This window comes from Ochotona princeps, chromosome 23 (assembly GCF_030435755.1).
Source record: "Ochotona princeps isolate mOchPri1 chromosome 23, mOchPri1.hap1, whole genome shotgun sequence".
Classification (NCBI taxonomy): domain Eukaryota; kingdom Metazoa; phylum Chordata; class Mammalia; order Lagomorpha; family Ochotonidae; genus Ochotona; species Ochotona princeps.
In genome coordinates, this window is record NC_080854.1 from 32490618 (window position 1) to 32503872 (window position 13255).

At 47.7% G+C, this 13255-nt stretch overlaps 1 protein-coding gene across 2 annotated transcripts in view; it reads right to left on the minus strand.

Annotated features, from left to right (window-relative positions):
- Positions 1 to 13255, minus strand: part of TRIO (trio Rho guanine nucleotide exchange factor) — a 288966-nt gene that overhangs the window by 81165 nt on the left and 194546 nt on the right. For both annotated transcript variants that reach the window (XM_058680114.1, XM_058680113.1), the window contains exons 22-30: positions 9199 to 9393; positions 8984 to 9099; positions 8207 to 8273; positions 7531 to 7640; positions 6667 to 6736; positions 6030 to 6119; positions 3561 to 3653; positions 2049 to 2160; positions 213 to 403 (exon numbers count right to left, since the gene is read on the minus strand). In XM_058680114.1, the coding sequence (XP_058536097.1) occupies positions 213 to 403; positions 2049 to 2160; positions 3561 to 3653; positions 6030 to 6119; positions 6667 to 6736; positions 7531 to 7640; positions 8207 to 8273; positions 8984 to 9099; positions 9199 to 9393 (1044 nt within the window). The remainder of the gene's footprint in view (positions 1 to 212; positions 404 to 2048; positions 2161 to 3560; positions 3654 to 6029; positions 6120 to 6666; positions 6737 to 7530; positions 7641 to 8206; positions 8274 to 8983; positions 9100 to 9198; positions 9394 to 13255) is intronic.

A 13255-nucleotide genomic window follows, 5' to 3' on the forward strand; every position in this document is an offset into this window, starting at 1 on the left:
CAAGGAGTCAAGGGAGACTCCAGGGTGCCCCCTAGTGAGCCCAGACGTGGTAGGGAATTTCACAGAACCAGATGGAAATCTTCCACAATTCAGAAATTGTAGGACAGTTTGGGAAGTTATGCTGAAAGCCACAAACAGTAACTTTTCTCTACATACTAAAGGGTTAACATTGTGCTCCCTTTAGACTTAGAAATTTGAACATCTATACTTACAAACAATTTGCTTTTGTAAAGGTACTTGCTTCTCCCACTGGAATCTTTCACTTCTTTACTAAATACCAAGGACATTTCAAAAAGGAAGAGATGCCGTTCTCGTCCCTTTCGAATTAAGGTTTTTGGGTCCCACACTTGGAAGGACTCCTGAAGGATGAGTTCTCCCTGAGACTCAATATTTTCATCAAATCCTACAACATGAGAAAAAGGAAGGTAAGTCAATGAAAGACCAATGAAACATGAGGCACTGGTCTTCATCATTTGTACAACGTCCCCTAAGCAGGCCTCAGGGACGAGTTTTGCATCCACCCCTGACTCTATCACTGATTGGCCCTACCAAAGGACATTCTTCCTCCAACTGCGTCGCACACACTCTGCCTTGTTTAAGCACTGTAGGGATCCTTAGCGCCACCCCTGCAGCTGGGGTCCACACACGGCTTGAGACCTGCTTCCCCTTTCTCTCCGTCCCCACCGGCAGTGCTCCTCCAGAGAAATCCCCTTTCCCACCCACGACGGTTCAGCATCCTCCTATAGTTCCACTTTTCAGCCAGGGTTTTTACTCTGCTTTCTCAGCCCAGAACCCCCTTCCCAGAGAGTCTGCTCAAGTCATTGCCTTCAAGGTCCTGAAGTGGTCTGCCCCCGTGGAACGGCTCCTGGCTGCCCATCACTCTGAACCGGAGCTCTCGGTAGTCAACCACTAGCCATCTGGTCTTTGTGGCACCTCCTATCTTGGCACAGGTGGCCTGCTTTATCACTGCTTTACACTTCTCCACCAAAGGCTCCTGACTGCTACTCCACTTCCTTCTCCAAAGTTCCCTCTGGCGTCCCTGGAAACTAGCACTTTCTTCTCCAGCCCCTTTGGCAGCCCTCCCCTGGGCGAGCAAGGAGGAGAATGGGTGGCCCTGGTAGTTTATTGCCTGTCTAGGGTTCCCTCCGGTCCTTCTCCCCACTTCCTGCCACCTGGAATGGCAATGTGGCCCTCTGGTCCCTTGGATCGAGCCAGCTGGGATGGCAATGTGGCCCTCCGGTCCCTTGGATCGAGCCACCTGGAATGGCCATGTGGCCCTCCGGTCCCTTGGATCGAGCCAGCTGGGATGACATCAAGGCTGGAGCACAGCCTGTGTCCCGAGGGCTGCCAGACCGGCTGCACGTTTTCTACCAGTGAAGGGCTCATCAGCCTTTGGTGACCTCTGCATTCTAGGTTCTGTCCCTCGCCCGCCACAGCAGCGATGCCCTACCGTGCTGCCCAGCGTTACCCGTGCTCAGGACACTGGCAGTGAAAGTATCTGGGGTGGATAAGTTCTTAGAAGTAAGTCTGTGCATGGAAGCTTGAAGTTTTGCAAACAAAACAATTTTTTTGGAAAGAATTATCCATGGAAACTGTAACTGACAGAGTAACTTTTAAAACACATTTATCTAATTTTCTCCTTCAGGTAGGTGAGTTTCAGGTACACACCATGCTCAGGCTCTAGCAAGTACTCTAGTGGATACAGACGGAGATGAGCTCTTTGGAGGAGTTCCTCATGCTGGGACTCGACTGGCCCATCCTCCCACCACCCACGTCACACAGAGACCAGGTGCCTAAGCAAGAGGCACCAATTGCTTCTGGAGTTGAGTGTGGGGAGAGGCTTTTTAAGGGCTTCCATTTTGAATCAGGTAGAGGTACAAGTGTTTTCCATGGTCCTTAAGAAAAGCAACAGAAGCCATTCTTTAAAAAAAAAAGATATTCCTACCTCAACTCTTAACACTAACTAAAGAGGGAGGTGTGCAGCAATGGTGTTCTGCACTTGGGACCCCTTTCCAGGCAGCACTGATGGACATCCCAGGTCCCGTTACCTTCCAGCATGCTGAGGTGCATGGCGTCGTTGGCTCGCTTGGGCACGCTGAGCATCACCTCCAGGCCATCTTTAATCTCCCCCTTCCCTTCCTCACAGCACGTGAGCAGCTCCTGAGAAGAAGACTCCATGAGCCAGGGGGAGACTGAGACGCTCGGCCAACACCATCTGTGCAGACACGAAGTGTCCACAGAATCCATGGTTTTCAGGATGAAACCAGACTACGGTCAGCCAGGCACCTACCCTCCGAGGAAATGCACTGTGTGGGCGAAACTCAGTAAGCCAGGTGGAATCACAGTTCAAGATGAAGTAAGTAGACCTGTCAACTACCCTGCCTTAGAAACAGTTCCTAAAAAAGGCGATTAGGACAGTAACAGTCACCAGCCACGCCAGGCTGGAACTGCCAGGCTCACCACATGATCCTGGAAACCAGTTTAAACTCTGGTGCCAGGAATGCAGTGCCCTACCTAAGCTGGAGCAGCCACAGTGATGGGCACTTGGGCAGGAACAGTCCTGCTGCCCCAGTGCTCAAGGTGAGCGTGCTTCCCTCCTGGGTGGCAGGTGTGCAGGAGCTCCAGTGGCTGGATTATACCTCTGTGGGGAGAGCTAAGCGCACACTCACATTTTAGAGCTATTTGGAGGATTATTCCATTACTAAATAATTATTAAATCCATTATAAATTATTTTATATATAAACTATAAAAAATCCATACATAAATGATCAAATCCATTATTAACAGGATTATTCCATCACTAAAGGAATGGTAGGAATAGGTTCACCTGCTGGTGTTTCTGAGTTTTTTTTTTTTTTTAACTAAGTATCTGTTTTTTAAACAAGGAGTGACTGTTTTCAGTCAACAACAGCAGCAGCAGTGTTCTGTGGCTGGTGTCCAACCATCAGGGCTGTGCCTCTGCACACAGTGCTGGCTTCTTCCTGGACACTGTGTGGCTCAGTGACCTGACGAGCACCTAGACCCCAAACCAGACAGTGTGCCCTGTGCTTCTGAGCGGTGGGGTGAGGGGCACTGTGCCAGGCCCACCCTCACTGGCGGGACCCCTCCGTTCCTGGAAAGCCTGAGCCAGCCTATCATCGCCCTTCTGGGCAGCAGTAAGCAGGGCTTGTACACTGAGGCTCAGCTTAGTGGAACCAACTCCAAACAAAATCCACGGAAAGCAGATGACACAGTGCCTGGCCCACAGTCAGCAAGCCATGACGGGGAGCCAACGCACTCAAAGGTGACAAGGACCAACAGTGTCTCTTTGCTGTCTCATCTTAGATGACGGACTTGGGTCTCCCAGGGTAGTTCAGGTGAGAAATCAAGAGGTATGAGCTGATATAACTGCTACAATTACAAAGAAGCAGAGAAAGAAAAGGCAATGAATGAATCAAATACAAAGTGGGTCCTCCAGGTGTTTCTGAAATTCAGGGTAATGCACAGAAATCTAGAGGGAAATGCAAAGACCGCGATGCAGAATTCATAAAATCCTGTAGACCAGACACTTCATACGTACTTTTAACAGGAGCTGATACTTTGTTATTCGCTGAACAGGTTTAATAAGGTAGGAAGAGATGGAATTGGCTAATCCATGCCGCTGTTGGATCTCCTGTATGTAAAAGAAAAATTTTATTATATAGTTGCACTTTTTTTTAATTTAAAAAGGCAGAATTTTATAGAGACAAAGATCATCCATCCACTGGTTCACTTCCCAAATGGCTGCAAAGGCTGGGGTAGGCCAGGCTGGAACCAGGAGCCTGGAACTTCATCCAGGTCTCCCACGTGGGTGGCAGGAGCCCAAGGACTCGGGCCCCCTGTGGCTGTTTTCCCAGATCAATGAGTAGGGAGCTAGTTCATTAGTGAAGTGACCTGGACTTGAACTGGCACCCACATGGGATATGGGCATCACAGTGAGTGATTTTACCTTCTAGACCACCCTATTAGCTCCTAGTTTTAATCACAACTTTTAAAAAATGACTCTAAAAATGCATTTCTTTTCCAAATGATTGACAAGGGCTTAATACAACTGAAATAATAAAGATCTCTTTTCTTAAAAGACTGTTAATGTGTTAACTAAAACTCCTTTGCTCCTAAAACTTATTTGGGACAGTGGGAGGTAAGACAAGTTGGGGTTAAAGGGAGGACCCCAATTACTGGTTAGTAGCACATGATCACCACTTGGCACTTTGCAATGACATCACTGACAGGCAACAAACTGCTGGTTGTTGGCATTCCCCACTGTGAAGGTGAGTGCCCTGCCCATGTTACGCATGGCTCTGTGCCAAACACCTGCAACAGACTTCAGTGAGTGGTACATTTTCAACACCACCTGTAGTCAGAAACAAGTCTAAGAGAAGGTTGGCAGACATCTTAGATTGTGGGGGGGGGGGGGAAGAGTTATACTTAAAAGCCTTTTTAAAAATGAAGCCACTGGGCCCGGTGGCGTGGCCTAGCGACTAAAGTCCTCGCCTTGAATGCCCTGGGATCCCATATGGGCGCCGGTTCTAATCCCGGCAGCTCTACTTCCCATCCAGCTCCCTGCCTGTGGCCTGGGAAAGCAGTTGAGGACAGCCCAAAGCTTGGGGACCCTGCACCCGCGTGGGAGACCCGGAAGAGGTTCCTGGTTCCCGGCATCAGACTGGCGCAGCATCGGCCCGTTGCGGCTCACTTGGGGAGTGAAACATCGGACAGAAGATCTTCCTCTCTGTCTCTCCTCCTCTCTGTATATCCGGCTTTCCAATGATAATAAAATCTTTAAAAAAAAAAAAATGAAGCCACTGACAATGAACACTGAAGGCACAAGTTTTGTAAAACTCTGAGAAAAGCATGATCTCTTTACCCTTAGAGTGGCTTTGATTCTGAACACTATATGTGCCACACATTCTTGCTGCTTAAGCCTTAAGGATCCTAGCCCTGTGTGTTGTGGGCTTAACCTGGGCACCAAGATCCAGGGCCATGGGGCATATTAAAAGGAAAAGACAGTCACAGTCACACAGCAGCGCAGTCTTTACTGCTCCCAGAACGACAACATCCCAGGGTCCCTTTCCACGGAAGGCTTCATGCAAAGACGGAAACTATGTCTGCTCTAACTTCCCAGACTCTAGGGTGACAGCTGATTGTCATGCTTGCCCACACACAGCATAAAAATGGGAAATGAGTCCAACATCCTCACAACTCCATGCTGCACAGCACACACACACCATTCAAAAGAGTCGCATCCTTCCACCAAACTGTACATGACACATACGGAACAAGCATCTGGAGACCCGGGAAAGTCTCGGGGGTCACACTATCATACTCCATCTCCTTGGCTCCAAGGAACCTCCCTGCCAGAGTTCTCAGAAAGCAAACGATCTGTAGCTTCATTTCCTCCAACAAGAATGTAATTATGAAAACTTCTTAAGGGTACCAATTGTTAACAGAGATACTTGTAAAAATTTTACTAGCTTACCTTTGGAAATTCATATTATCACAGGATTAAAACAGGAAAGGTAAGTGGTTAACAATAATCATATTTATCCTTGGTTTGTAGAAGAAAATATACTCATTTCAGTGGGTTACACCTTGTGCACCCTGTCACATGTAAAAAATCTTAATGACTAAATATAAACAGTAAGTAATATATAGAAAATTTTTAAAATCTATGCATACAAAAGGGTCTTGAAGACAGAAAAACTGCCTGGATTTCCAAAGGGGAAAAAAAACTATACCAGAAATAAACATCTTTTAATTCTATTTTCCACAGACTAATTGAAGTACCTTTGTATACACACATATAAAACATTCCAGTACTTGAGTGAGCTTTCAAAAATAGAAGAAAATATAAAAATATGTGAAGATAAAAATGATAAACACATAAATAGAATGCAATACTATTAATTGGGTAGAAGCTGTGAGTAATGTAGTACATATTATATAATGTTATGGATAGTAAATAAATACGACCCAGGAAATGTCACAGCGACTTCAGCAATCAATCACTTACGTCAAAGTAGGACCCTGCATGCTCCAGGATCAGCTGAGTAGAATCCGGCTTGTTTTTGCAGTATGTGACATACATCTGAAACTTATCTGCCTATGAGCAAAAGCAAAACCAAAAACAAAACCACCTTCAATAATTAGAGTATTTCTTCCACAAATCAAAGCAAGACGAGCTTTAATGTAGGCAAGTAGCTGTGAGACTCAAGAAATGTCAACCTCAAACCAGAGGTGCTATCTGAAGGAGAAAACTGTTGAAATGAGAAACAAACTCTTCCAGAGGTCTGCCTCCACGGGCACCAACCCCCTCCAGCCCCATGGCCAAACCTCAGTCACATGCTTTCGGCAGCACAGCCGTGGCACCACTTGTCTGCCTCCCCTCTGGACTGGGTGACTCCCTGGCAGGCCTGGATGTTCAACTATCGATTAGTCCCCTAGGTCGAGACACCTGGCACTTGATGTTGTATCTTAACCCTCACTATGGCCAACATAAACCCATCCCACCCTAGTAACAAGTGGGAAAAAGCCACTCTCCAGGGTAAAGGTCTGTTTAGAGAGCGACAGAAGATGCCAACTGAAGAAAACACCTTCATCCCTTCAGTGCAGCCACATGACACACAAACAAGCAGCCGGGGCATCATTACCCAAGTGACAAAGCAATGTCCAACATCCTCTGGCAACTGCTCATATTTCTCCAGTTCCTTAAGGAATATGCTGCAGAAAACACAAACATTGTCAAAACTGTACTAAATTGTAAGCTGCGCCTTGAAGATTTTAAGCATTAACAAAACATGCAGTTTTAAAACTAGGGGTAAGTTATTCAGACTTTGAAAGAGTTAATCAGCTTGTACCGTCAAGCACTTTCTAACAGAAATGTTACCCTGGCAGTTAACCTCCAGGGAAAGGCACGACCTCAGTAGTTAAGGATGTAACTTAGGAACAGTGATAAGAGGAACTGCGTCTTAGCATCTTCATGTCTTTTGCTGGTTGGAGATGGAGAAGTGAGGAGACCCTCGCTGCTTGGTTCCTACATATTCATGCCATCAGCTGTTGGGCTGCCCAAGCCCCACCCACACGAGCTCTTGACACTGCTGCTTTCTAAGATCCTGAAGTAAAATCAGGTGGCCCCGAGGCGACGTAAAGGTCACTTCATCCTGGCCAGACTACAGATCTCCTTTCTCAGCTCCTGTTTCCCTGTTATTCTGAAAGAACCAACAACACTGGGTGGTGGACACCAGGGGCCCTTTTCTCTTCCACCCCTCATTGGTAACTGCTGCTGCCGCTAATGAGGCAGTGGAGAGAAGCAGTGTTCTCCACAAACATCTCCGCCGCTTCCCTAGCTTATTCCTGCAGAGAACAAAGCCGAACACAAAGCTGAGTGCGCAGTCTCCAGAGGGCAGTTTTAAGAGTTCAACACAATCACTGAAACTGGCCTCTATTTCGGCAGTGAACTTGAATTTCTTCCCATGCAGCCTGAACACAGTACTCCCGGGGGGGGGGGCACTCACTTATGGTGGAACTCGTAGATCTCCTGCATGTTCCCGAAGATGATGAGCTCCTTGTTGACGATGCCAGCTGGGATCTCCTCCACGCCGCTGGTCATCTCCCACAGGTAGGTCTGGCCAGGAGGGATGCAGCAGTCAAACAAAACCCAACACCACGTGCTCCCAGCACAGCTGCTCCTGACGAGGAGCACACACTCAAGAGTTCACCGATTAAGGAACTTGGGTGAAGAACGGAACCTTGTACCCGACATGAAAGACTCTCTAATTTGCCCCTTAGCTGCTATTAAATCGTTAGGTCAGGAGTTCCCATTCCTTTCAGCTCTCAGGTTATTCCTGCCTTACAAGGCTCAACAAATATTCATGAGGTATGGCGTGTTATTTGCAATCATAATTAGTAGGCACATTTCTGTGAACTCCCTCCACAAGAGAGCATCAGCTGGACCATCATGTGATAAGCGAGCTGAGAGGATTAATGCTGCATCATCCATGTCCTGAGTGGAAAAACAAGCCTAGAACTCCACCGAAATGCAGAAACAGTAAACTGGCTGCTTAAGCACACTTTAAATTTCAAAGTACCAGCAACATTGTGATTGTGCTACGAACTATCAAAGGGTCAATTGCAGTAGCAAGGCTAACTCTCTCTAAATAAACAAGCAAGCAAAAACAAAAACTTACTTACATCCATACACTCCCGGAGATCTCTTACATAAGCCTTTTCAGTTTGTATTAGCTCCGCCATTATGAACCTGAAACACAGCAGCACACACTTGAGAGGCACGTTTACTTATGACCTGCTTTTACAGATGAGTGAAATACAGAGGAGAGGCTAAGTGCTGAAGTAACAGCTTTGAAGAATTACACCAAGAACAGGTAGAGCGATAGCATCAACCCTCTAATTCAAAGGATCTTGGAGAATTTTTTATGGAGACACCTACACTTGAGGCACCTGGGTTGGGAGACGGAGGTGGTGGGGGACATCTGTCCTGTCTCGTGTAGGGTGCTCAGCATCTTCCCTGGTCTCCACCCAATGGATGCCAGTGGTTCCCACCATGCTCCCACTAGCTGATAACCGAAATGCACCCTCACACTGCCACATGTCGCCAGGACAAAGCCATTCTTAATTGAGAGCTACTGGGTTTGAGCAGCTGCTTTGCTTTTGTGTATAGTACATCACTCATTGGCAACTTTCAAACTCCCAGATTTGTGTTACTAATGTCTCCTCCTTAGTTTGACCAACTATTAATAATTGACAACTTTGCAACCCCATATGCAATGGAGGCACAGAAAAGCACAAAGCTCTGTTCAGAACCAGGTGGCCAGGGGACAATGGACACAGCAGTCTGTGCTACAGCAAGTAAGCCTAGGGCAGAGTGCGTCAGTGCTTCTAATTCCAAAGCAGAGAAGCCTTTCTGCTCAGAGGGCATTTCCTTCCCTCCGTTCTTAAAGACTGGCTTACTCTTTCCTGCGGGCGGATTTCCGTTTCTCTTCATTCAGCTCATGAGCGGCATCACGAAGTTTCACCTCTGACCCAGGGATGCTGGCTGGAATGATGTCAAGCTGAAGGCTTTTACTCTGTGGAGCAGGAGAGCCAAGAGACACCGTTAATTAAATCAGCAACGAGGTGGGGGCGGGGGGGAGACCGAGTCATTCCTTCCACACAAAGCAAGTCACCGATTTGTTGGAATCTGAAGAAATCCCGAGCGCCTTCTCCAAAGAGGTCCTGTACTTCTCCATGCGCAGAGAGAACTCCCTGTACCTCTTATCCACAGCAGTGACACATTGTTTTATCTCTGCTGCATGAGCATGCCCCTTCTCACAGAAGCCATCAGCCAGCTGTATCAATAGTTTCACTCTCTCTTTGGTTTGCTGGAAAAAAACAAACAGGAAAGTATTGTGAAGCAAATGAAGTTGACTGGCACAAATCCCAACACAGCGGCAGGCGCCTGCACCTCTGGCTACTGGCAGAGGCTTAGTGGAGGGCCCGGGCCCCTCCAGTGCAGGCTCCTGAACCTACACTGCCTGTTTTCCTCAGCTTTTCCAAAAGGGACGGCAGTGTTGTGGCCTCACAGAAACCCAGACTGCATTTCACAATGTCTATCAGGAGCTTGGCAAGTGCAACCAGCATCACTGAGTGTGCTTGCACAGTTCCACCACTCTTCTCAGCACTTCCGAGGGCTGCTAGCTGCCCACAGGTGCAGCCCTAGGCCAGGGCAAGCGGCCTCGGAGGTCTGGTTTGTCCTGAAGCCTGCGTGGTAACTGCGCCCGTGCTAGCGAGGGCCTGCACAGCAGCTCTGAGCAAGGCCTGGTGTCACATGCCACTTGTTCTTTTTATCTCGGACAAGGGAGCGCACCAGCTGGAGTGCCTGGGGGGGCTCTGCCTCAAGAAGGTGATTTCATTTCTCTGGTACATGGCAGAGACCTCCTAGTAGGTTAAGCATTACTTTTTGGCAAGTTAAGGAAGAGCACAGAACAGGAGTTCCATGGATATATTTCACAGGAACTGTTTCACAACAGCCTTGAACAGGCTCCCTTGACACTTCCTGCCAGGGGAGCCAGACTGCTCTTCTGCCATGAAACCCGCCTTTCTCAGGATTCACTGGGGACTCTTTATGATGAACATTCAGGAAAACGAAGAAAGAGCTCAAAACAAAGATAAAGTATCTTTATAAGATGCAAGTTTTGAGCCAGAGTTTATCAGGCAACTTGTCAAGTTGGCTGTGAAGACACTTCCAGTTCCAGAGAAAATACCTTGGCACCAGGCTGGCAGCCTCGTCCCTTTGCATGGCATTTCTGTGGCTGCTTCACACTAATTCTCAAACAACGGCCCTCCCTGGACCACCTGAAATCTTGCCTCCCAGCCCTCTGACGGATGGAGAACGTGTGCACCTGTTCCGCTGTCTGTTTCTCCCATGAGAATGTCACCTCCACGGCCCAGGGATGTGTGCTGGCTTTGCTCACTCCTCTGTCACAACTGCCATGTGCACAGGACACTGCAGAGCTGCGATTGTGTGTTTAGGGACTAAGAGAAGTACATAGCATTTTCCAACTTTGCAATTTGCTCATAAAACGGAAAACAGCAACCAGCAGGAGCTTTGATGAAGACTTTTGTCTAGGAAGGATACACATCACAAAATAGCAGGTGCCAGCAGCAGGGTGAACCAAGTTTGGAGGCTGGTAAGTCTGTCTGATACAAACTGCATCTATTCATTTAAAGAGAGCACGCTGTTCAGATGGACAAAGTGCATCTCCACGCCTTCCCTGGTTCAGATCACGTGTAGCCTTCCCTCCCATAATGCCTTTCACTCCCTACTGGTCACATCTCTGCAGATACTTTGGACCAACTTAACATATTATGCTCCATTTCTCTACCGCAGCAGGTATCCTGAGCACAGCCCCGAGTTCTGAGCGTGAGCAAAGCTTCAGTACAATGAATCTGTTAATCTACTTATGGATACAGTTTTAACTGACATTGTAAAGAAACATTCACAGGGCTTAAAATTTGAAAGGAAAAAAAGGGTACAAAGTGATCACTCTTGTTGGTGTACCTGCGGTGAGCAGCCCTCACATCAGGGCGGCCACAGAGCACGGATGCACGCTCAGGCAGTCATGTATGCTCAGATACATGCACTATTTTCCCAGACAGGTTTTGCATAAATGTTTCCTACAACAAATGCCATTCATGTTGGAACCTAGGCAGCATTCTTGCTTGTGTTTGGAGACAGCCTTCTTAGGGAAAATTACAAGCTAACTCCCTGCCAGTGGGCCTGAGTGTGACATCTCATCTCCCCCTGTGAGAGCACCAATGCAAGCGGGGACCCTGAGCACGGGTCTGGAGGTGTGAAGTCTCCGGGGCGGACAGCAGTGTGTGCGATGGTGCAACATGCTGCTGGAGAGCTCACCTGGGCTTAAGTCACATCGCCCGCCCCAGGCAATGTCCACGCACAGGTGCGGTATGTGATGCAATTTTTTGGTCTTGGCCAACCTACTGGGTGAAAATGAACTCAGCGTAGCTTTGACTTCTGCTTTTTATTTCCAGTATAGCAGCCAATCACATGCACTTAAAAGTCACGCATCATTCCTTTCCTGAGAGCCATCTTTAATATTTTTAGCCCATTTGCTTGGTCTTTTTCTTATTTTAGAATTTACCTGTGGCAGTCCTATACTAAGCCCTGGCAATATGAATGCAAGCATATTCCCTTACTTGCTGTCGGTATGTGATGGCCCTCTCGTTAGCATTTTCGGGATGTTCTGTATAGGCAAATTGGTTACTCTTCTGTGGATTTGGATCACTGAGACAAACTTTCCCACATACCGATGTACACATATATTTAAAACTGTTATTTCTGCCAGTCCTGCTGGGTTTTCACTGCTGATACATAAATTTCCTGGCACTGATCTTGGTATCAAAGTAGATATGAATACAATCTAACTTTTTTTTTTGAAAGGCTACTCAACACTGTTAAAAAGACAAAACAAAAAATTAAAAATACAATTCCTGTCTCTAAAAGTGAAATATAGTAAGGATTTTTAAAACTTCACTTGTTACTGTTGGAGAATGTCATAAAAGCAATTCTTACTTAAAAATATGTAATTATATTGAGCAGTCTCATCTATTGGCATAACCAAGCAACCAGGAAAGCAGAGAAGCAAACGGCCGGCTCATTGTGTAGCTGCAGAGCCGCCGCAGACCCTGAGTCACCCCCCGAGGACTCCGCCAGGCTTTTTCTGAATACCTCCGTAACTGACACCAAGAAAAAGACAGCTCATGCCATGCACGCAATGACCGTGACAATGGAGAAGCACACAGCCTCTGGAGGGAGCAAGAGCCGCGAGCCTTACCTGGAGTGGCAGGACGGGGCAGTTGGGGGCCGGCCATCCACCCTGCTTCCCCGAGCCCCACTCTCCCCGTGTTCTCGCGTCCCCCCAGGGCCAGGTCCTCCTGCAGGGCTCCAGCCTGGGTCTCTGCAGCCCCACTGAACTACTCAGTGGTCCAGAGCAGAGCCCAGGGCTCTGAGGGCTCAGCGGAAATGGTGGCAGCAACAACAATGGGAGGAGTGTGGGACTGTTACAGAATGCCACCCACAATGTTACAAAGTAGTGCTGTCAATGACTTCGAAATCTGCTGATAGGTTGTCAAAGCCCCTTCAAGGGCCTCACAAGACCATGAACTGTGCTATTTTACCGGAACACTTGTTTTTACCTCAAAATGCTATCCAGCCTGATCACTTATTTTTCTCTTTAACCTCTGATTTTTTTCTAAATAGCCAATCTGCCAAAAAAGAAAATGGCACATCTGGAAATACTGCCAGAAGTGTATAGAAAAAAACCTTTGGCTAGACATGATCACAGGTCGCAAGGGTAACTGAGTTCTTGGTTCTGAGTCCAAGAACTCGGCCTCTGTGGGAGTGTGCCTTCGCTGTGCCAGCAGTCACGCCTCGTGGAGTCTCATCTACTGCCCTAAGAACTCCGAATCACCCACATGCACTGCTCATGCCAAAGATAAACTTGCTTGAGTTTTAGGATCAAAGTGAAAACACACTTCAGGATGCAGCCACGCCCTCTGTAGAGCACACGCAGGGAAGCTCTGGGCAGGGGGAGTACTGCCCGCCCTGTGCTCCACTGAAGGCGGGCAAAGCAGTAGCCACGGGACACCAAGAGAAAGGCTGGCGACACCGGGCAGCACTTCCTGGAAGTAGCGGGAACCCAGAAAACAACTTGGAAAATCAGA